Source organism: Mesoplodon bidens, assembly GCF_964165515.1.
Source record: "Mesoplodon bidens genome assembly, chromosome: 6".
Lineage (NCBI taxonomy): Eukaryota > Metazoa > Chordata > Mammalia > Artiodactyla > Ziphiidae > Mesoplodon > Mesoplodon bidens.
In genome coordinates, this window is record NC_138162.1 from 85,137,733 (window position 1) to 85,161,713 (window position 23,981).

The following is a 23,981-nucleotide window of genomic DNA, read 5'->3' on the forward strand; positions in this document are numbered from 1 at the left end:
ATGCAGGTTGTGCTAGGACCTGGTCTTCTCATATTCTCCCACCCTGCCCCTCACCACCACCCCACGAGGGTCAGGCTACTTATAAACTAGATAATTCCTCTGGAGGCTGTGGTAGTTTGAATAATGCTCTCCCTAAAAATGTCCACAACCTAATCCTCAGACCCCATGAATATGTTACCTTACATGACCAAAAAAAAAAAAAAAAAACAACACGGAATTGCAGATGTGATTAAATTAATTGTGTTGATTTGGGAGGATTATCCTGGATTATTGCAAGGTCCTTATAAGAGGGAGGGAAGATAACCAGAGTTAGTGGTTGAAGTCTACGTGACATCAGAACAGAGAGAAGATGCTCCAGCTTTGAAAATGGATGAAGAGCTTCAAGCCAAGGCAAGTGGGTGACCTCTAGAAGCTGGACAAGGCAAAGAAACAGATTCTCCCTCCAGAACTTCTAAAAGCTTCTACCTAGCCCTGTAGACCCATGTTAGACTTCTGATCTATAGAATTATAAGATTTATTAAGTTGTATTGCTTTAAGCCACTACGTGGTAATTTCTTACAACAATAGGAAACTAATAAAGAGGTGTTTCATATTTAGGGGATTCAGGCTTCCCCCTAGTTAGTTAGATACATCAGCTGGACAATAAACCACTGTCAACATCCATCTTTAACAGAATAGCCACTGGAGGACCTGGCACTGAGCCAGGTGCTGGAAAAGCAGAGATGAACGACATGGCCCCTGCCCTCGAGCAGCTCAGAGGGTCTCCCAGCACAGAGCTGGGAGACCACAGTACTTACAGAGCTCTCATATTATTTAGTTTTGGGGTTCTTTTTTCCTTTTCCCCCAGTGCCTGTGCTAATGCTGACTGAAGTTATGGAGACAAACCTTCTTCTGGTCTAGAGCTGACCAGTGGCTTACATTAATAAGGCAGGAGAGTCTGGCTTCTGGTCTATGAGGTTAAGCAGATTTGGGGAAGAAGTTGCCTCTAAGACTGTATGTTCAACTGCGAAGCCAGCAAATCTCATGTTTTAACTTTATCATGAATCCACCCTCACCGTCCACCCTAAAGGCTGTTAAAGAAGTTGAAAGGGCAAGAATCAGTGACTCCACTGGGGTGGGTGGAGGAAGGCATGGGGTTATGTGTGGCTGAACTCCCCTGCAACTCATCTTGCTGGACAGAGCAGAGGATTCACGGTTAGAGTCTAATTTTTTAAATACTGGGCAAAACAGAGTCTCACAGTCCATAGCACTTTCTGTCCCGATGGAAATATTCTATATCTGTGCTTGTACAACTGAGGGACTGAAGTTTTCATTTTATTTCATTTTCATTCACTTAAATGTCAAGAGTCACACTGTGTGGACAGCACAGCAAAACTGAGGGTAAAATCTTAAATTTTAGGCTAGAAATAGTTGAAACTGTAGGAACTCGTCATTGCATTGGCCCTGTACTTTCTGTTTTCTTCAGTGGAGGCTTGACTCTTGCTACCCTAGCCCCTGCCTTGAATGTTCTCCCCATCCTGCAAGACCCTGTACATCCTCTTGCTCACTTTAACAGACGGTGGTTTCTGTCCTGCCCAACAGAGCCCATCCACTCTGACCTCTGTTTTTTCTCAACTCCTAATGTCCTTAGGGTTGATTCTATTTCTTGGACATTCATCTTAGCTCCTGGGATGCCCATCAGCCCCCAGGGACACTGTCTCATTCCTCCTGCATCCCCCCACCCCCCATGGTATACAGTGGGGAGCATACAGAGGTTTGGAAGACACGTGTCATACTTGATACCAAGACAGATTCTTTTCATCCCTTGGCAGACACGACCTGCGTGCAAGACTGCCCCGAGGGCTACTATGCTGATGAGGACGGCCACCGGTGTGCCCCCTGCCACAGCTCTTGTAGGACATGTGAAGGGAGACACAGCATGCAATGCCTCTCCTGCCAGCCAGGGTGGTTCCAGCTGGGAAAGGAGTGTCTGCCCCAGTGCAGAGAAGGGTAAGGCGCTCAACACACTTTCCCCTCACTTAATCCCATAACCACTCCAGATATCACTATGAGCAAACCCATTTTGCAGATGAGGAAGTTAAGTCTCAGAACACTTAAATAACCAGATTGAAGTCTCACTGCTAGTAAGAAACAAAGATGAGAGTCCAACACAACTCCAGAGGATTTCGGCAAGTTCACAGTAATGGAAGAGTCAACAGGAAGGGCAGAGGGACCCAATGAGATAACACAAAGAGTCAGATGGTCAAGTCAGACCCACATCACTAATTCAAAGGATACAAGCAATTACAAGGCAGAGGTGATTCTTCTCTTAGAGAAGTCCAAATCCATGAATGTAGGTTCTTTCCCTTCTGCATTACGATTTGTTCGGACCAGATTTAATATGTGAGGTCTAAGCACTGCATGTGGTGCATTGATTTTACAAAGGGAACAATTTCACTTAAATATCTCCATTTATACCCCACTAATTCTCCAACCTGCTATGCCCCCGCAAATCCACAAATTACAGGTTTAGTTACCATAAACAACCCAGATACACAGATGTATCCTTCTAAAAGCATTTCACAGATAAGAGCCCTCCATCACGTGTTTTTCTGCAAGGAAAAACTGAGTGTGTTTATCAGAAGGTCTGGTTACCAGCACATTTGGAAGAGGATTTGACTGGGTCATCTTTCCCCCCACCCCAGGCATTCCCAGTAAAGAGGAAGACTGATTACACGCCTATTGCTAACTCTTCTTTCCCAATCAGTAACTCAAAGCACTGACCCAAACTGAAGGGCTGTAACTTTGGACTTTCCCCAAATGCTTTTGCTGAAATTAGCACATCTCTTATCTTCAGTTCTATAGCAATTACTGCTTGTATCACTGCCTTGTGTTTTGATTCACCTCATTCATTCAACACATGCTTAATAAAGAGCACTTGTATGTACTGATATAAGATGAGTAATACAAAGACTTCGTAAGAGCTTATTCTTCTTATATATCTCTTTCCCAGAAAATTATAGGCTCCTGGAAGAGAAACACATCTTATTTTTCACACAGGTTACAACAACACTCAGCACAGAGCCACACACATTAGCAGCCCTGAAAAAACACCAGTCATATAGATCAATAAAGAGAGGGGCTTCCCTGGTGGCACAGTGGTTGAGAGTCCACCTGCCGATGCAGGGGACACGGGTTCGTGCCCCGCTCTGGGAAGATCCCACATGCCATGGAGCGGCTAGGCCCGTGAGCCATGGCCGCTGAGCCTGCGTGTCCGGACCCTGTGCTCCGCAACGGGAGAGGCCACAACAGTGAGAGGCCGCGTACCGCAAGCAAACAAACAAACAAACAAATAAATAAAGGTTCCTGCCAGACAAGAGGGGGATGGGGCTACCTGGGTCAGCCCGTCATCTTCATCTTAATAAGTGCTTGAAATATCTGGATCCCATCTTTCTCAAATCAAGTCATTAGATACTTCTATGCACACACACACAAAATTTAAATAGATTGCAGACCATGAAATTAAGAAAGCAAGTGCTCCATAATATGTGAAGTTACCCATTGGGAGGTGAGGCACAGGTTGCCATAAACCCCTTAAAGGAGAGTAAATGGGGTATAAATGAGTTATAAGCGGTGATATTTTACTGAACTAGTTCCTTTTGTAAAATCAATGATCCACATGTATAAACTTCATATGTTAAATCTCATCGCCTTGGGAAGGCAGGTGTGTAATCCTCTGCACGCTGACCCCATGCACATCATTACTTTGGTTTTTAACCTCAGAGCAGGTTTTTAAGGCCCCAGTTATTGTTTGTACTTAGGCACAAGATCCTCTTCCAGGCTATGAGGCTCAGGTGATTTCATAGTCGCCTCATGCAAGAGTTATCAAGGTAAGCAGTGGCACTGTGCTCTTCTTTTAATCAGAAACAGCCAATGGACAACTCTCCATTGTCTTCCTTTAGAATCACTTTAATAATTTTTACAACCTACTTGGGGGCTTCCCTGGTGGAACAGTGGTTAAGAATCCACCTGCCAATGCAGGGGACACGGGTTCAAGCCCTGGCCCGGGAAGATCCCACATGCCGTGGAGCAACTAAGCCCATGTGCCACAACTAGTGAGCCTGTGCTCTAGAGCCTGCAAGCCACAACTACTGAAGCCCGCACACCTAGAGCCTGTGCTCCGCAACAAGAGAAGCCACCGCAATGAGAAGTCTGTGCACTTCAAGGGAGAGTAGCCCTGGCTTGCAGCAACTAGAGAAAGCCCGCACACAGCAAAAAAGACCCAACGCAGCCAAAAATAAATAAATAAATTTATTTAAAAAAAACCCTATTCGGTATTGATAAGCTTTCTTCCCCAGGGTTCCTACTGATGTTTTTCATCTTAATAACAATTTATAATAACAAGATTTGTAACCAATGTTTATGCTGCTTTAGAGTTTACAAAGTATCTCCACTCACAATGTGTCTTTTTTTTTTTTTAATTTTATTTATTTATTTATTTATGGCTGTGCTGGGTCTTCGTTTCTGTGTGAGGGCTTTCTCTAGTTGCGGCAAGTGGGGGCCACTCCTCATCGCGGTGCGTGGGCCTCTCACTATCGTGGCCTCTCGTTGTGGAGCACAGGCTCCAGACGCGCAGGCTCAGTATTTGTGGCCTCACAATACGGGGCTAGTTGCTCCGCAGCATGTGGGATCTTCCCAGACCAGGGCTCGAACCTGTGTCCCCTGCATTGGCAGGCAGACTCTCAACCACTGCACCACCAGGGAAGCCCACAATGTGTCTTTATATTATGATTTGATTCAACAACGATCCTATGAGATTGATATTATTCCCGCCATTTTGCAGATGAGGAAACTGAGGTTCAGAGAGGTTAAGTGACTTGCCCAGGGTCACATGGCTACTAATACTTGGTGGAGCCAGGACCAAAAATCAGATCTTCTGACTTCAATATCGTGTATTCCCTCTGTGGAAAATTGTGGATTTTCACTTTTTCCTCTGGTTTTCTCTTTTGAGTCGTAGGTGATCTTTATCAACTATTCAGTTCATGATTGATGTTTTCATTGGATAGGGTCAGTGTGCCAACGTCCAGACAGGTTTATCTTTGACAATGGTTCCTTTTCTCTCTTCAGTGTTACTTGAAAATCTTGTGTTTACCTTCAAATAATGCATTGCTTGTTATCGTGGCATTTAATGGATATGTTCAAATTGCGTTGCCCCACTTCATTAGCCCTCTGACCTTAAGCAAGTTGACTAAATTCTCTGAGCCTCAGTTTTTACATACGTAAAATACAGATAATATCTAAATCATAAGGTTTGCTGTGAGGATTAATCATAAAACTCATAATTATCAATGATATACATTAATTAGAGTGGACCTTGAATAATGTGGTTCCACTTGATCTGTGTGGTTTGCACTGCATGGCTCCATTTATATGTGGATGTTTTTCACTAAGTATGTACTACACAGTCTGCAGTAGATTGAATCCAAGGATGCAGAACCACAGATATGGAGGGCCAACTATCACTATATTTTTTAAAAACAGTATTACATGCAAAAAGCTATATATTATGGGCTTCCCTGGTGGCGCAGCGGTTGAGAGTCCACCTGCCGATGCAGGGGACACGGGTTCGTGCCCTGGTCCGGGAAGATCCCACATGCCGCGGAGCGGCTGGGCCCGTGAGCCATGGCTGCTGAGCCTGCGCGTCCGGAGCCTGTGCTCCACAACGGGAGAGGCCACAACAGTGAGAGGCCCGCATACCGCAAAAAAAAAAAAAACCTATATATTATTATATGCAAATTTTCTACTACATGGAAGGTTGAAGCCCCTAACCCCTGAGCTGTTCAAGGATCAACTGTATTTATAATGTTCCTGGCACTGTTCTAACAAGCTTCTCAGTAATAACTTATTTAATTTTAGCTACTAATATTAGCCCAATATTACAGACCTGAGACGCAGAGATGTTGTGTGACTTGCCTGAGGTCACACAGCACATGAGGGTTGACTCCATGCACTCCTGTTCCAAAGGGCAAACTCCTAACTGCCATGTCCTAATGTCTCATTTTTAGACTCAATGAGGTGAAATAATGTTTATGATGTCTCCAGTGTACTGTCAGGCATATAGGAGAAACTTAACAAATGGTAGTTATTGTTATTATATTTAGCCTCTGAAAATCTTTTCAAAAGAGGTTACATCTATGTAGAGGTCAATATCACTCATGTCACCTCCTATTTCAAGATTTTTTTTAACTGAGAAATTAGAAAAAACCCTCAGGAGTACATTTAAAATACCTCGCATTCCCATTCAATATGACTTAACACCTGAATTTTTTAAATAAATTTATTTATTTATCTGTTTTTATTTTTGGCTGTGTTGGGTCTTCGTTGCTGTGCCTGGGCTTTCTCTATTTGCAGCGAGGGGTACTACTCTTCCTTGTGGTGCACGGGCTTCTCATTGTTGTGGCTTCTCTTGTTGCAGAGCACAGGCTCTAGAGTGCAGGCTCAGTAGCTGTGGCGCACAGGCCCACCTGCTCCGCGGCACGTGGGATCTTCCTGGACCAGGGCACAAACCCATGTCCCCTGCATTGGCAGGTGGATTCTTAACCACTGCATCACCAGGGAAGCCTCAACACCTGAATTTTAAAGTGGCAGAGCATATAGGTATATAAAAGGCAGGCGTGGGCTTCCCTGGGGGTACAGTGGTTGAGAGTCCGCCTGCTGATGCAGGGGACACGGGTTCGTGCCCTGGTCCGGGAAGATCCCACATGCCGCGGAGCGGCTGGGCCTGTGAGCCATAGCCACTGAGCCTGCGTGTCCGGAGCCTGTGCTCCGCAACGGGATAGGCGACAACAGTGAGAGGCCCGCGTACCACAAAAAAATAAATAAATAAAATAAAATAAAATAAATAATAATAAAAGGCAGGGGTAGTGAACAATTATTGTGGCACTACTACATGTGATCTATGCTAGGTCCTTTCATATGTGTCATCTAACTTAATCCCCACAAATAGCAGAGGAGGGATTGTAATGTCCAATTTACAGATAAGAAACTGAGACTCATTAGATGTGTTAGTATAATTAGTAATGAATCTAATAAGTAAAGAGTCTAAAGGCACACGGCTTGTAACCATGATTTTTTCCACCACACCCAACTTTGGAGCAAAGCTTAATATTGAGTCTCTGCTTCCCTCCTTGGTTCAGGTATTACACAGAAAACTCCACGGGGCGGTGCGAGAGGTGCAGCAGGAGTTGCAAGGCCTGCAGTGGCCCGCGGCCCACAGACTGCCTGTCCTGCGATCCATTCTTCTTTCTGCTGCACTCCAAGGGACAGTGTCATCGTACCTGCCCAGAGCATTACTACGCAGAGCAAAGCACACAGACCTGTGAGAGATGCCACCCAACTTGCGACAAATGCAAAGGTGAGGGCCATCTATCATTTCGCATGTGTGAATGGAAAAATGCAAAGTGTTTTTTCCTGCTTTGTCCCTCTCTCCTTTCATCACCTTTGGAGGGTCTTCTTGCTTGCCAACCTCAGAGCCAATCCTCTCCAGCATCAGCACCCTTTGTTCTCTTTCAGCTTCTGCACATCGGCCCTGTAACCCTAATTGATCCTGCACCACACTTCTGCTTCTTCAGGTCCTTCCCATCCTTCAGGGCCCAGATACAGGCATCGTCCCCTACAGCAAGTGTTTTCCACCTACTGTCTTCTTTCTCTACCTGTTGAACTTGGAATATGCCAAGCAAAATTTATTTTCATTATTTCAACAACTCCTTAAGATTTTGGCCTAAAACTGTCCCAAGCTCCATTCTTATTTTCCAGAGACCTACTTGTCTGTCCCAGAGATTCTTAAAATCAACATGTCCCAGAGTAAACACAATCTGAGTTTCCTCTGATATTCACTCTTTCTGTTAATAGACCCACTGTCCAACCAACTGCCCAGATATGATACCTTGAAGTTATCTTCCCTTTGCCTCCTGTCCAATGCACCTACCCTCTAACAAAGGTAAACTTCAAGGTCTGTTGATCCTCTCTTCTAAACGTTTCTCTGCTCAGATCTCTTTCTCCATTCTCACTATTCTCCTTCTTCATTCTCAGCATCTCTTAGCTGACTTTCTGAAATAGCATGTCACCCCAACTCTGGTCTTGCTACCCCACACCCAGGTCATCATGTACAGCAATGCCATAGCAATCTTTCTAAAATTCAAATTTGCTCATTTTTCTCCACAGCTTGACATAGAATGGTAATTATGGTGAATCCCTCTCACCATTTAAGAAAGAAATACCTCCTATAATGTTTTTATTCTTAAAACTTATTAGATTAATATTGATACCTGGTAGGGTACATTCCTATTATCCTTTTCAAAATTGTCTTGGCTATTCCTAGCTCTTTTTCCAAATAAATTTTATCATTTTCCAAGTAAATTTTATCACATTTCATTAAAAAAAATCCCTTGGATATTAATTGACATTACATTAAAACTCATCTTTACGATCCTGAGTCATCACATTTATGAACATGGTATATCTCTCCAACCTATGCATTCATTTTTTTTCCTTGATAAACTTTCAATAAATGTTTTCTGTTTTTGAAAAGTGATTAAATTCTTTCCCTGGTCAGTCCTTTTAGCTTATGGTCTCAACTTTCCTTCCATGTACTTCAGAACCTAGAACCACCCAGAACCATTCAGCAGCCACCAAATAGGTGATGCTCTTTCATGTCTCCACGACTACTGTCCATGCATTTCCTCTTCCTGGAGAACAACACTCTATTAACTCTCAACTTAAAGACCCAGTTTGAATATCATCTTCTCTGTGAAGCTTTTCTTAGTCTTCCCAGACATCTTCTTCCTTCTTCTTGATTCTGTAATACACTGTTTTATCATAGCTATATTTATTCAATACATTACATTTTTTTTTTTTTTTTTGCGGTATGCGGGCCTCTCCCATTACGGAGCACAGGCTCCAGATGCGCAGGCTCAGCGGCCATGGCTCACGGGCCCAGCCGCTCCACGGCATGTGGGATCCTTCCGCACCGGGGCACGAACCCGTGTCCCCTGCATCGGCAGGCAGACTCTCTACCAGTGCGCCACCAGGGAAGTCCAATACATTACATTTTAATTAAATGTCCAGCTCTCTTGCTGACTGTGAGACTCTCAAGGCAAGAATTGGACCACATTCATTTTGTCAATAAAGACTTTAAAAAATGGTCCACACCAAAAAAATCTTAAAAAAAATAAAAAATAAAAATTCAGTTCACCTATTATTTTAGTTTTTGAACTTAAATGACTTATTTTTAAGATTTCTAATGGTTTGTTTTTCATATCCATCTATTTTTGTTTCATATCTTCCTGTTTGTGCTTCAATTTTTTTTTGGAAAGGATATTTTTGTCTTCATTTACTTTTTAAGCACCTTAAATATGCTAATTTTTAAGTCTGTCAAACTTTTCTATGAAATTAATATTATCTGAAGTAAATTCATGTTAATTCTTGATTGTGTTTATCTTCTTTTTTAGCATTCTTTTTTCTACATGCTTTGAAATTTTGGTCTTGAGCTCATTTTGAATGGAAGGCTTTGCTTTTGGTTTTCACTCCCTTTCTCTCTCCCTTCATCCTTATTCCCCACAGTCTGGTACTTTTTCAGCTCATGCCATCCCATGTCCCACCCTGAAACTGAGTATAGAAACATGATGTTCCAATATTCCTGGAGGTGATACTGATGTCACTGCAGATCTCATCGGCAATCCAGCTGGCAGCCCAGGAGAGTTCCTGGTCAAGAGGTGATGTCTATGAGGGCAGAGAGTCCCACCCTGACTCCTGTTTTAAGCTCTAAACCTGGATTTTGGTGCAGGTCTTATATGAAACACTTTTAGTTCCTATTATGGTAGAAAAGTTGAACTCACAGCCACGATTGCGTACATTTAGGCCCAGAGCCAAGCAGGTGGGTGGCTTGAATCTGATTGCTGTTTTGCATTTATATTCCCTTTCTGGTCCAGAGAGATTCCATCTTACTTTTGAGCCGACCTATCTCTTTTTTTGGTTCTCTCTGTTTATATTTATTCTCTCATTTCAGTGTGTTTGGAATGAAGGGGTTATGTCAGAACCTGAATTCATATGATTTTTCTATGTATACAGGAAATCTCTGTACCTCTCTCTCTCTTTCTCTCTCTCTCTCAATTTTGTTGCAAACCAAAGAAAGTTCCAAAAATAAATAAAATCTTAAAAAAAAATAAAGCTCATCAACACAATCTCCCTCAGATTGTATTCCAGGGATGATTGGGCATATCTGAGTGAATCTTAAAGCCATCCTGAGTGTTTGTGCCTCCCCCTCCTGTATTTGACTTGAACCCCAAATGTTCCTGGTTAATGATTTCTATCTTTGTTGTTCATTTCTTCTGTCATCCTTTCTTCACCTACCACACATGTCCTTTGCTGGTTAGTGAATCTTTGTGCTGCCTTCTGATTTTGCAATATATAGATTACAAAATTTGGGGACAGGTTTTCTCCTGGATTGTAAACTGGGTGAAAAAATAAAGGATGAGTTCCTTCCTTCTTAAAATATTAGCTGTCATACTAAGAAATGAGGATGCATGAAGGATACAGGGAAAATTTCCCAACCTAAATAAGTAATTTACCAACTAGATTGTATTTCCTTCACATTTGACTGCCCAATAATATTAGGGTGTTAAAAAATACTTAAAAGGGCTTCCCTGGTGGCGCAGCAGTTGAGAGTCTGTCTGCCGATGCAGGGGACACGGGTTCGTGCCCCGGTCCAGGAAGATCCCACATGCCGCGGAGCGGCTGGGCCCGTGAGCCATGGCCACTGAGCCTGCACGTCCGGAGCCTGTGCTCCGCAACGGGAGAGGCCACAACAGTGAGAGGCCCGCGTACCGCAAAAAAAAAAAAAAAAACCAAAACTTAAAAGAACTAAGGGGGTTGGGGGAGGGCAGCATACTAATGACCAACATGTATCTTTTATTCAGCTGGTTCCTTCATAATTAGCTCATTACTTGCCTTCACACATTTAACTTTTTATTTATCGTCCACACAAAATTGCTTTACATAAAAATCCAGGCTGGTTAACCAAAGCCTCCTAACTCTCCTGAGCTGCCTCTCTATTTCGGTGTGGAATGACACCATGGACAGACCCCAGGGGTGGCTCTGCATGACTGAATTCATCCCGTGGGGGTCATTCTAAGGGAGAGCAGATGGTGAGGTCTTCCGAATTTTATGGAAAAGCCAAAGCTGTCTTTATAGGTGCCAAGTTTCCTGCAGATCCTTGGAAGCAATGATAAATGTAAGATGTTAAACTTGAAAAAAGAAATAGAAAACATTCTGGAAATTAGCCAACTACCTTTTGCAAAAGACACAGAGTACCCTAAGTATGCAGATTTTGCAATAAATCAATGTAGGCGATGTAAATGGAGTCCTGATTTTCACCCAGAGATGGCTTGTAGTGCCTTGGGGATTGCCCAGGATCTAGGCCAAACTGCTGCTGGCCTTCTGGAAAATGTAACCAAACTTAAGACACAAATTTTGTGACCTAACCTTTTCACTCCCTTTCATTTCTCTCTTTTAATTTTTCCTACCTTTAATTTCTCTTCATAAAGAAAAAAAAATCCCACACTTCTATATTTTAAAATCGGAGTAAGACATTTAAGCTGTATTTCAGAAAACTGCAGGGAGAAAAGGAAAAAAGTAGGGGAAGATCGATTCTTTTTTCAGAGACCAAAATTGTGTTCTAGAACATGTAGGAAATTCTGTATGAAGTTGGATGTAAGATAAAAATAGAATGGCTTTGAATTTATACCACTATAGGCAGCCCCCAATCTAAGAGGAAGTTGGGTAATAAAGGTTTATTATCTGAGCTGTTGTTCAGAACTCAGAATTCATTCTTCCATAGAAACATAAATGATTGAGCTTACAGATCAAACATGAAAAGTGGATTTAAATCCAGAGTGAATGTAAGAACAGGACTCACGGTTCTAGTTCAACTTCAACTAACCACACTTTACAATATTTTTCTGATGAAAAGGCCTATATATCAAGTTCCAACTCACAATATCAGGCACATTCCATGCCCCCTCTATCTCCCAGCTCCTGCCTCTCTAACTCAATGAACTAGCGCTCAGGTCTCCTGTCCCCAAACTCTCTCCAGAAGTTATCCCTTGATATCTGCATAGAAAGAAATACTTGGGTCAGTCATTCTTGGGGTCTCTGAATTAGGAGAGAAGGGTATTACCTCCACATGAAACAGTCTGTTCAGACCTCCTCTACTTGGTTCATGTATGAAGGCAGATAGTATGATCAAAGAGCACTGCACAATCAGTCAACAAACCTGAATTTGACTCTTGAGTCAACCATTCCCTATGAAGGAATATCATCTTCACAGAGAAGATGATATTCAAACTGGGTCTTTAAGTTGAGAGTTAATAGAGTGTTGTTCTCCAGGAAGAGGAAATGCATGGACAAAGATCACTGCACAGTCAGTCAACAAACCTGAATTTGACTCTTGAGTCAACCATTCCCTATGAAACCTTGAATGAGTGACTTCACATGTCTGGGCATTTGTTTACATTTATTTAAAAATTAAATAAATAGGATGTCAAACTTCTGAGAAGAGAGTTTACAGCTTTCAAGAGAATTTCAAAGGAATCTATCAGGACAATCCCCAAAATTAAGAACTACTGGACAGGGCTTCCCTGGTGGCACAGTGGTTAAGAATCCGCCTGCCAATGCAGGGGACACGGGTTCGAGCCCTGCTCCAGGAAGATCCCACATGCCACGGAGCAACTAAGCCTGTGCGCCACAACTACTGAGCTTGCACTCTATAGCCCACAAACCACAACTACTGAAGCCCACGCACTAGAGCCCATGCTCCACAACAAGAGAAGCCACCGCAATGAGGAGCCCGCTCACCACAACAAAGAGTAGCCCCCTCTTGCCGCAACTAGAGAAAGCCTGCACACAGCAAAGAAGACCCAACACAGCCAATAAATAAATAAATAGGAACTACTGGACAAAATGATCTGGTAAATTCTTTTAGCCCTAGCATTTTAAAATTCCAAGTCTGGTGTTGTTTCTCAACTAGGAACTGCCCATTCATGATTTACTCATCGAGCTTTGGGACCCTCCAAATCATCCTCATCCTCTCTACTAGTTAAACAATAAGCAGAATGATAAATAAAGGTTTTACAAACTTTCTACATGATTTCTCATTCTCTGAAAATCTTTCCTTTTGCTGTAATAAAAGCTCTGTCATCTCCAAACCCTTATTTCCAAATTGAGAGTTTACACTGATTAGACTAATTGGATAATTTCTAGGTCTTTACTTGATATCTCATAGACTTTTTTTTTTTCCACATCCTCAATCAATTCACCCTTCTACTTCAATTTACTTGACATGTTCCTTGCTCCTAAGTGTTTTGGATCCAAGACAGAGATTGAAATCTAAGGTCAGTTTCATAACTTAGAATCATTTTTTCCTTTCAGGAAAAGGAGCATTGACTTGCTTATCCTGTGTGTGGAGTTACCACCTGGTGGGAGGAATCTGCGCCTCTGACTGTCTCGTGGGAGAGTACAGAGTGGGAGAGGTACAGAGCTGGGCGTGGTGTGTCTTCCACCATCTCTACAGAGGGACATGAGCTAGTTTCTGCATGTCATTTTGGGCAAAGTGAAAAAAGTCATAAAATCCCTACATTCACTATAGTTCAGGTTTAATATTTTAAAATCTACCATTGCACTGTGGAATAATGGTGCTACCCACCTGTAGCCTTAAGTTCAATCAAAAGAACTGAGAAGACCTGAGATAAATCATGGGGAAGTTATTTAATGAGGACCGCAATATATTGCTCATGACCTTAGAAGTTTCAGGTCTACATAGGAATATTTTGGCAGAAATAAGAAATATCTTCTCTCCTCCCCCTCTGATGGCTAACCTGAAACATCTGAATAATGTCAGAACTACATAACCAATGCTGGTCCTTCATCTCCTCCACCCCTTCGAATATATTAAGAGAGGTATATTTCATTTCCTGGCCTAGAAACCATGGATTTTCTGAGTCCACTAACTTCTTGATTGTGTTTCCAAACTTTAGAAATTAAGTAAATCTCTCCATGGTAAAACTCACAAGTCTCAGCATATTCACATATGCCATTCTCTTTAAATTCTGACAAGAGCCCTCATTACACTTTGGAGAAACTGAGAATCCAAGAGGTTAAATACAGTAATTTGATAAAGATCATGCAAATAGTAAGGAACAAAGTTGGGATTAAACACAGAGGTTCTGACTCCTAATCCAGGATTTGATGAGATCTCAGCTGAGAAAGCACCTTATCAGCATCTGAAACTTGCCAAGGTGCTCAACAACAGCAATTTCCATTCCTTCTTTTTCTATTGTACCAGCCTTCCAAAGTGCAGAAGTGAAATAGGAAGGTATCTTCCCTCATCTACGTTTTCAGTACCAGTGAAATGGAGCAACTTGTTGGGAGGGAAGCCACTTTCTCGCCTCTCAACAATCTTCCCACTGAGATTTCACTGCTTTAGCTAACAGCCACAATTTATATTATTCTGGGCCAGAGACATGAGGATCTAATAATCACAGAGGCAGAGCAGGTCATGTAAATGACTGAAGAGTGTTGGGTCAAAGAAAACCCCAGTGCAAACTTGACCATAGGTGGAATTTGATGCTTCACCTGTGTGTTGGTGACCTCAGAGCAAGGGCTGGGGATTGTATCATATAGGAGAGCACAGAAAGGGGGCCACCGCCACTCAGCTCTGTCTGTGATGTGGGAGTGGTGAATTCAATGTTGATCAATCTTCCAGTTTTTAAAGAGAAACTCAGCACTGATTTACATGTGAAATATCCCAATTTTGAGATGTAGGCAATGAATTCAAATTTTTTTTAACTGAGAAGGCCAGTTGAGTACGGACCAGACAAATCTTGTCCTTGACCAGGTACAGCACATGGCTGTCAGTCTGTAACCTGAGCTATTCTAGAAGCTTGTTCTCTCACTATGATTACCAGATCTCAGAGGAAAGGCTCAGCAATGGTTCCATCCAAGTGCAAACAGCTGGTTCTGTCTTTCACCCAGAACAGTAAAAATGGACCCAGAACAAATCACCTTTCTGCTATCCCCAACCTGCCTCCTTCCCTTATCCATAGGAGAGGGAATCCCCATTTGGGAACTCCGGTGCCTTGTTAATTTCTCCACACTCCAAAGGAATCTGATTGTTCTTAACAGGGGGAGAAATTTAACTGTGAAAAATGCCATGAGAGCTGCATAGAATGCAAAGGACCTGGCGCCAAGAACTGTACTGTGTGTCCTGCCAACCTGGTGCTGCACATGGATGACAGCCGCTGCCTGCGCTGCTGCAACACCTCCGATCTCACCGATGCCCAGGAGTGCTGTGACTGCCATGACACCACAGGTGAGGGGAGAGGGAGAGCAGCCTGCAGGGCCAGAGGAAGCGCATGTCCTCAGGATGCTGATGGAACCATGGGGGAGAGAGGGATGGGAAGTTTCAGAGGATCAAGAGAGCAACCTTTATTTAATGATTCCTTTTTTAATTTATTTTCTAATTGAAATATAGTTGACTTACAATGTTGTGTTAGTTTCTGGTGTACAGCAAAGTGATTCAGTTATGCAAATTTATACATATTCTTTTTCATTATGGTTTATTACAGGATAGAGCAACCTTTTTATTGAGTGCCTGCTATGTGCCCACTGTACCTGAAACATTCTGTCCGTCATCTCATATAAGTTGATATTATTAATCCCATTTTACAGATGAGGAGAGTCTGGCTCAAAGGGTTTGATTAGCATGCCCAAGTCCATACCAATGTTAACAGACTCATCTGGAATCAGAATATGGGTCATTTGGACTCAAAGCCAGCATTCTCTCCAATGCTGTCCTGCCTCCCAGATTCAAGCTCAAGCAGGTCTAGAGTTTCATCTTTATAAATTTACTTTATTCCTTTTTTAAAAAATCTTCCCTCCTGGGAGAAAAGAAAAAGAGTTGCCTATCAAGGAAGCTGATGCCAATATTATCTTGATTCCATCGAAAAGTCATCCTGTGGAAGGCAGCCCAAATCCAGGGCTCCCATTAGAGACTTAAGGCATTTTAGAAATGAACTTTCATTGAAGGCTAAGAGGAAACAAAACTGCTTTTACCAATTCCAAGTCCCCCAACTGTCTCCCACCCCCAATCCATTCATACGGGTACTTGGTTCTCATTGGCCACAAGCTTAGAAAGATCCCAAATGGAGTGATTTCTTCTAAAAAGAAAAAGATAAATTCTTATAACCTATTCTCTAGTGTAAAAGCAGATCATTTCCTTGGAGTTCAGCTACATCATGGCCTGACAAAAAGAGACATTATATTTATGGGAGCCTGTCCATTTTTAAGAAAAGTATATCCCAGACCCATAACTGCTACTAGTCTTTTCTGTTTTATTTTTGATCAGCCTTTTCAACTAACTTTTAAATACCATCTTTCTAAAAACTAATTGTTTCCTTCTTTCAGCTTTCCCACCCCCATTAGCAACTGGTTTCCCCAGCTCTTCATACACATCCACCTTCAGGGTCTGATTGTCTAAAATCCATGCTGTGTCAGCTAAGAATAACAACCTTCATTACATTGATGGCTTTAAATGAAACCAGAAGTGTGTACATGTTGGGTGCAGAGTTTCTGCAAGCCTTTTCCAACTAAGAACTATTTAGTCAGCTCTCCTGGGCTTTCTGTGGCTCTTGAAGATCTACCTGGGGCAACTCTGCTGAAGACCAAATACTCTTGATTACTTGTTCATTCATTACTAAGACACTCTGATCCTTCAAAGAACCCATATCACAGAGGCTGACTCTGACTCTGCGGACCTAAGACTGGAGAGCAGTAAGACATGATTGCATATGGCACCCTGGTAATTGAAACAACCTCGAAAAGTCTTTTGTTGATTCTCCTGCCTCAGGCAGTATTTATCACAAAGTACCACACATGGGTTGCTTATCCTCCCCTCTGGTGCTTTAATATTTCCTCCAGGGAAAAATTCTGTGCTGATATGTTGATGACAAAACTAGTAATGATGGTGCTGTTACTTTAGGAGATGAAATTCTGCTTGATGGGCAAAATCCCATGAGGATGAAAGTTAGGATAAAATAGAAAACTTGTTTATCACTAACAAAAAGAGAAAGAAAGCACATAGTGGTGATGGAGCAGACCTAATTGGCCAATATATTATAAAAGAAAATAATTAACCCTAAAATAATTGGCAACCGTATTATATCCATTAAGCTAGTGTATATCATGCACCTAGAATCTCATAAAACATCCTGGGGGCAGACCTAGGTGGTTCAAAAATGTTTATGGAAAACATACTGTGTATTTCAACTTGTACATCCAACAAGGCCTGCTAGTTTTTTCTCTGGTTCTTCCGTACTCTCTTTCACACTCCCATTTGGTGGGTTAAAGAATAGAAAAAAAAAAATTAGGTAACTTACCCAAATTGTACCACCTGAATAAATGAGTAAAAAGTACAAAAAATGGGGGCTTCCCTGGTAGTGCAGTGGTTGAGAGTCCGCCTGCCGATGCAGGGGATACAGGTTCGTGCCCCGGTCTGGGAAGATCCCACATGCCGCGGAGCGGCTGGACCCGTGAGCCATGGCCGCTGAGCCTGCGCGTCTGGAGCCTGTGCTCCGCAATGCGAGAGGCCACCACAGTGAGAGGCCCATGCACCGCAAGAAAAAAAAAAAAAAGTACAAAAAATGAGCTCATCACTGAATTATGACACTGTTTAGTTACTCCATATTTTCAATTAAGGCATCAAAACAAATGTTGGTGAATGGCAGGGGGGCAGAGCTCTCAACTTCAGAAATCAGTTATGATAGAAGAAATCCCCTATCACTCAATTTGGTAGTCAGAATTTAAAGATGGTACTTTTCATGCTGCCAAATTAGGTCCACAGAATGACAAGAAGTCAAAAAAACCTTTGTCAGTGTTTTGCCCTAATGTCTCCAGACTGTAGCATGAAGCAAGTATTCCTGGGTTCGAGTTCTGATTGCTCCATAAACAAGTTCTTACCTGTGACAATGTGACAATTCACTCTCTCTGTGGGTCTCAGTTTCCTCAACTATCAAACAACAGATTGACCTGTGATTTCTATGGCCCCACGCAGCGATGAATCAATGGCTTTATAAATAATCTGTTCCTATCTTTGAATTGTGGGATAATCCTATTGAATCAGGTTTAAAGGTAGCTGGGGAAAAGACTCAGTCTTAGAAAAAGTCAGAGTTGAAACAGAAATAGAGCATTTAGCAATAACTGAAGCTGGCCCAAGACGGAACATTTTTCTCAGGAAGGAAGTAGAAGAATCGGTTTGGTAAGGTTGGACACTTGGTGACTCACCCATGAGGTATGGGTATGAGGGGGCTCCCTTTGGATCTTAAACTGACTTCCTCCTTAGAAGAGTTTGTTGGTATCATCTGGGATAGACTGAAACTCTCATGGGAGTAGACACAGAGCAATTCTGTAGAGGGGTGTGCTCTCTAAAAAAATCGAAGACAGTGGTTCTACCATTTTAGATTCAAAAGATAAAGGTGAAGCTCTTTACCTCAGAAACTAATTTTCTCCATTCCATTTCTTCTCTGCCACCCTTCCCCTCTGCCCTCTTCCTTTGGGGTCAAATTCCAACAGATGAGTGTATCCTTCGAGCAAGTGAGGTTGAACCTGCCAGTGAGCGTTCCAAGACAGCCCTGTTCATCACCTCCTCCGTTACGCTGGTGTTTCTGCTTGGGGCAGCTGTGATCGTCTGGAGGAAATCTCGGGGCAGAGTCAGGCCCACAGAAAAGGCCGGCTATGCAAAGCTGGCTGACCCTAGCAAGTCTTACTCCTCCTATAAGAGCAGTCATCGCGAGAGCACCAAGTTTGAAGAGGATCAGGTGATTGAGTACAGGGACCGGGACTATGATGAGGATGATGAGGATGACATTGTCTACATGGGCCAAGATGGCACTGTCTACCGGAAATTTAAGTATGGGCTGCTGGATGACGATGATGAAGATGAACTGGAATACGATGATGAGAGCTACGTCTACCAGCAAACAGAGGTCACCTCCGCCCCCAGCCCATTCTACTCACAGGCATGAGTGTGAGCATTAGAGTGTTGGATTTTATCCCGACACACCAGGGTGACGTGAGGGTGTTTGTGTTTATCTTTTTAACCACGAGTCCAACTAGAGTATATAAGAATGCTGAAATATTTGTTCTTCTTTTGGATGTCTAAACTCAATTAACCATAATAGTTCAACCATAATTGAGGAACAACGATAAAATACAGAATGATTTTCCTCAAAACAATATGTCAAGACACAAAACACAGGATGTAAAAAAGTGAGATCTGTGCAAACTGTTTTATGTGATTTTAAAAAAATGGAAACGAACCTATAGAAATTCTGTTTCTCAGCTGTGTTGTGGAGATATCTGCTGCCTTCTCAATTTCTGATATTTCTGTAAATGATTTTGGGGGATGGGGAGACAAAGGAATTGTTTGTCTTAGGGGATTTTTCTCCCCTTTTAGTTTTCTTTGGGTGGAGATTTGTTCTATAAGGGGCAACTAAAGAAGGTTCTCCTCCTCATGTCATTTATACCAATTATTCCAGATCACCCCTAAGCAGAAGAGGCCACCTGTCTTGAGGCTGGTCATGACCTATTTATAGACATGAGGAAAGACACGGGAAGTAGAGTCATAGGCAAGGAATCAGGCCATGATTCCTTTGCAGTAATCCATAGTCATGATGAGTCTAGAGCAAGCTCAGCCAGGAGATAGGCAGGAACATCCCAGGAGGAAAGAAATCACTGTTTCCAAGAATGTCAGCCTTACACCCTCATGATTTTTCTAAGAGCATTTCTGGTTGGAAACATCAGCTAAAACATCAAGTAATAAAAGCAAAATGTCAATGTTAACCTAACATGAAAAGAGATAAAATGACAAACACTTCAGACACTCTTTAAAAAAGACTTTAGCTACTAAATTAAAGAGCTTTTATCAACAGCCCATCGCAGAACTGTGGACTCTCCATAGAAAAAGTTAGGATGAAATTCCCAACATCCTGCTCACCAGCTTAATCTGGCTGCTGACCAGCCTTCCAACACTCTTCATCTCTGTGATCTTTGTTTCTAGACATCCTAGGCATCCCTTTTTCCACCCTCCTGTCAAGTACGCTCTTGGATTTGTGCACCCTGGACAATTTTTCTGCGGGCAATACAAAGAAGGGCTCTTGCTAAGTGAAATTATATAAGCAGGGTTTTGTGGATTTCCTTGTAAAAACAAAAGTGATAGGCAGTCCTGGGAGTGGACCACTGGAAAGTGACATTTTCAGATAATGATGATAATCACACACACACACAAAAATGTACTGCACACTATGTACCAGGTACTGAGCTAAATAATTCCTTTAAAAAACTGACCCCACTTAATACCACTGTAACTTCATGAGGTTGGTACCATTATTACTTGTTTTTTTTTTTATAGGAAACCCAAGGTTTACAAGATGTTAAATAACTAGCCCAAGGTCACAGAAAGCTAATCAAGATTCAAGAAAAAAGGATGACTCTAAAGCGTGTGTTCTTAATAACTATTCTCCACTGACACAAAGTGGAAAGAGAAGCATCCTAAATCTAATAAAGGCATGTCTATTATTTTATGATATGGCAACTCTATTATCTTTCCTGAATGTATGCATTTTCTTTTCTTTTTTTAAAACACATATCACTTACACAGGAAATCTTTGTAAAGAAGTCTTCAGTTTACTGAAGTCCTCAGTGTTTCTTTAGGGGAGAGCTCTTAAAACAAAGTTGGCGAACTTTCTCTGGAAAGAGCCAGATAGTAAATACTTTTAGGCTTTGCACAACTATCAACTCTGCCATTGTGGCCTGAATGCAGCCAATCCACAACAAATGGGCAGGCTGTGCTCCAAGAAAACTTTATTTATGGACACTGAAATTTGGATTTAAGATAATTTTCACATATCATAAAATATTATTCTTCTTTTGATTTTTTTCCTTCAATCACTTAAAAATGTAAAAACCATTCTTGGCTCAAGGCAGTACAGAAACAGGTGATGGGTCACATTTGGCCAAGAGATGGTAATTTGCTGACCTTGTCTTAAAAAAAAAAATTCTTAAGAGACCATGTGTATCACACATACATATGATATGCTTCCAAACTTTTTGATCATTTAAAATCACCTCTTCAAAATCTATTTGAATCCTTTATGGTTCCCTTTTCAATTCTTAGAAACAAATAAAAATACATGTGGGCTTCCCTGGTGGCGCAGTGGTTGAGAGTCCGCCTGCCGATGCAGGCGACACGGGTTCGTGCCCTGGTCCAGGAAGATCCCACATGCCGCGGAGTGGCTGGGCCTGTGAGCCATGGCCGCTGAGCCTGCGCATCTGGAGCCTGTGCTCCGCAGCGGAAGAGGCCAGCGTTCCGGGGGGGAAAAAAAAAAAAAAAATACATGTAAGATACCCATCTTATCAATGGAAGAATTCCTCATCTTTTGTTGTGTAATTGGAGTGTAGCCTATGGAAATAAGTAATTTTGTTTATACTGTGTTGTTCATCTTCCCTGATAATTCTAAAGCTCTGATAGACTGAGTTTGACATTTCTTTGTGTAGCCTGGAAATTGTTTTCCAAGAAAAATCTGTGTTTATGATACACAGTTAAAGATTAAATGAGGTCAGGATGACCTTGAAAACTAAGAAAAATTGTGTTGTTACTCTATGTAATCCTGAAAAGAAGGCTCATGCTGTATATGGGTAGTTTGACATCTTTCCCTTTGTTCTTAGTTAGGCTACTTTATTCACAGACTTCTGAATATTCTGCTAACAACTGCCTAAATAGATAAATATGTGGTTGGAAAACGAAGTCACTTTTTGGTTTTCTGTTTGTGAACAACTTGGAAATATTGAGAATCCTTGCAGACTGGAAATACACCAAGAGGCTGGGCAGGAGCTTGGAAGGCTCTAGTTCATCGAAAGTAATTTTAAAATGGAAAACTGGGACTTCCCTGGCAGTCCAGTGGTTAAGACTTCGCCTTCCAATGTAGGGGGTGCAGGTTCAATCCCTGGTCAGGGAGCCAAGATCCCATATGCCTCGGGGCCAAAAAACCAAAACATAAAGCAGAAGCAATATCGTAACAAATTCAATAAAGACTTTAAAAATAGTCCACATCAAAAAAAATTGAAAATAAAATTAAATCAAGACCAGATAATGCCATAGGGACTTGCTTATTGATGAATTACTCCTGAGCACATTTTATGTGATTAGTATTATGCTTTATCAAGAATACAAAGCAATAAAAGAACGCTTTTTCCCCCTCCTTTTTATCTTTCTACCTCCAATGACTAAGCTAGTCATATCAATTACAAACTTTCTTCTTAAAAATCAATCCAATAGTTTATCAGCCCCATCATCACTTGCTCAACTGAGCCATTAGTCTCTCTCATCTGGATCTTTACTACTTCCTCCTGACTCACTGCTAAGCTTCAGCCTCTTTCTCCCAATTTATTTACCCTGCTATCATAGGTCATTTCTAAGGTCTATCGGATCATCACATTCAGGGCTCCCCATCACCTACATTGATTACAACATTCAAAATTTTGCAAGATATGGCCACTGCCTTTGTCTCCAATCTTACTATGCACCAATTCCTGACCCCTCCTCATTTCCCAGCTTCTCCACTTATACTCAACAGTACTGAATTGCTTCTAAGTTCTCCAGGATAATATCTTGTTATCTCATGTCCTTGGGCACACATTGTTCACTCTCCTTGGAATATTTTCCCCTACCCCCAACTTGACCTGGAAAATTTCTTACCATTCTTTAAAATCATGTTCCCTCATAACCTCTCCTGGGAGGTCTTCCCTGACCTTGAAGAAGGTTAATCACTTTCTCACGTCTCTGCTACCTAGATACTATGTGCGTATAGCTTTTCACATCACACTGTTGTCACTGTTTGATTATACGTCTATTTCCACTAAGAGACTGGGTACTTCTTGAGGCAGCTACCATTTCCTTTCCAGAACCTACCACAGTGCCCAGCACTAGGTAAATAATCAAGAAATATTGATGGAATTGAATGTTAAGAAGACAGGACTCACAAATATGAAGTAATTAGACAATGATACAGACCATATGTTGTATTATGCAGTCCATTCCTATTTGGTCTTGAATATAAATGATAAGGGGGTGGGGTGCAGGTGATGGTGTCAGTTAAATATGAGAAGTATGAGATAATCACAAATTAGAGCATGTTAGGGGTGGCTTCATGGGAAAAGGACTCGTGTTTGGACTTGATTTGAAAAAGAAAAGAGGACGTAGAAGGTATCCCTCAAGGAAGGTGCTGGAGTTAACAAGTTGTTAACTTGATCATTGTAATAATATTAACTCACTAAGTGTGTATTAAGAATTTTCCACATTCCAAGCACTGTTTTGGAAACAACAGTGAGTGGAATCAATCAGATCTTGGGCCTTAAGGAACTTGCAGTCTCGTTGGGGAGAAAAAAAATAATGACAACACAACTACCATTTTTGACGCCTTCTACGTGCCAGCCACAGTCTTAGGCCCTTTTCTCATATGATGTCATTTAATCCTTACTACACAAATGCAGTAGAATAGGACTGTGATCTCGGGGAGGACACTCAAAGGGCCATCAGTCAGGGTATGAGTGGTCCAACTGGGATGTGAATCTAGGACGTTAGTCCATCTTCCTTCTGCTCTACCACCCTGTTTCTAAGCTAAAAAAAAGAACCTGGCCTTTGTCAGTAATCCCTGGATCTCATTTGGGGATTCGTTTTAGCTGTATGGAATTTGCTATAATGAATCATCAGAAGGTGATGCCAAGGAAGCACCTATGGGATCCTGCAGTTCGGGTGCATAATCTCACCTAGCGGCATGGTGTTGAGGGGCAATGAGGAAAGAAAGAATTTTAGGTAATTGTGCACATTAACTGTA

General features: G+C 41.9%; 1 protein-coding gene across 1 annotated transcript in view; it reads left to right on the plus strand.

Moving 5' to 3' along the window:
* PCSK5 (proprotein convertase subtilisin/kexin type 5) overlaps positions 1 to 20,651 on the plus strand; it is a 467,730-nt gene extending 447,079 nt beyond the window's left edge. The window contains exons 33-37 of the mRNA XM_081236836.1: positions 1,812 to 1,989; positions 7,176 to 7,393; positions 13,465 to 13,565; positions 15,217 to 15,403; positions 18,661 to 20,651. Of these exons, the coding sequence (XP_081092962.1) occupies positions 1,812 to 1,989; positions 7,176 to 7,393; positions 13,465 to 13,565; positions 15,217 to 15,403; positions 18,661 to 19,112 (1,136 nt within the window). The 3' untranslated portion in view covers positions 19,113 to 20,651. The remainder of the gene's footprint in view (positions 1 to 1,811; positions 1,990 to 7,175; positions 7,394 to 13,464; positions 13,566 to 15,216; positions 15,404 to 18,660) is intronic.
* Positions 20,652 to 23,981: the final 3,330 nt, after the last annotated feature.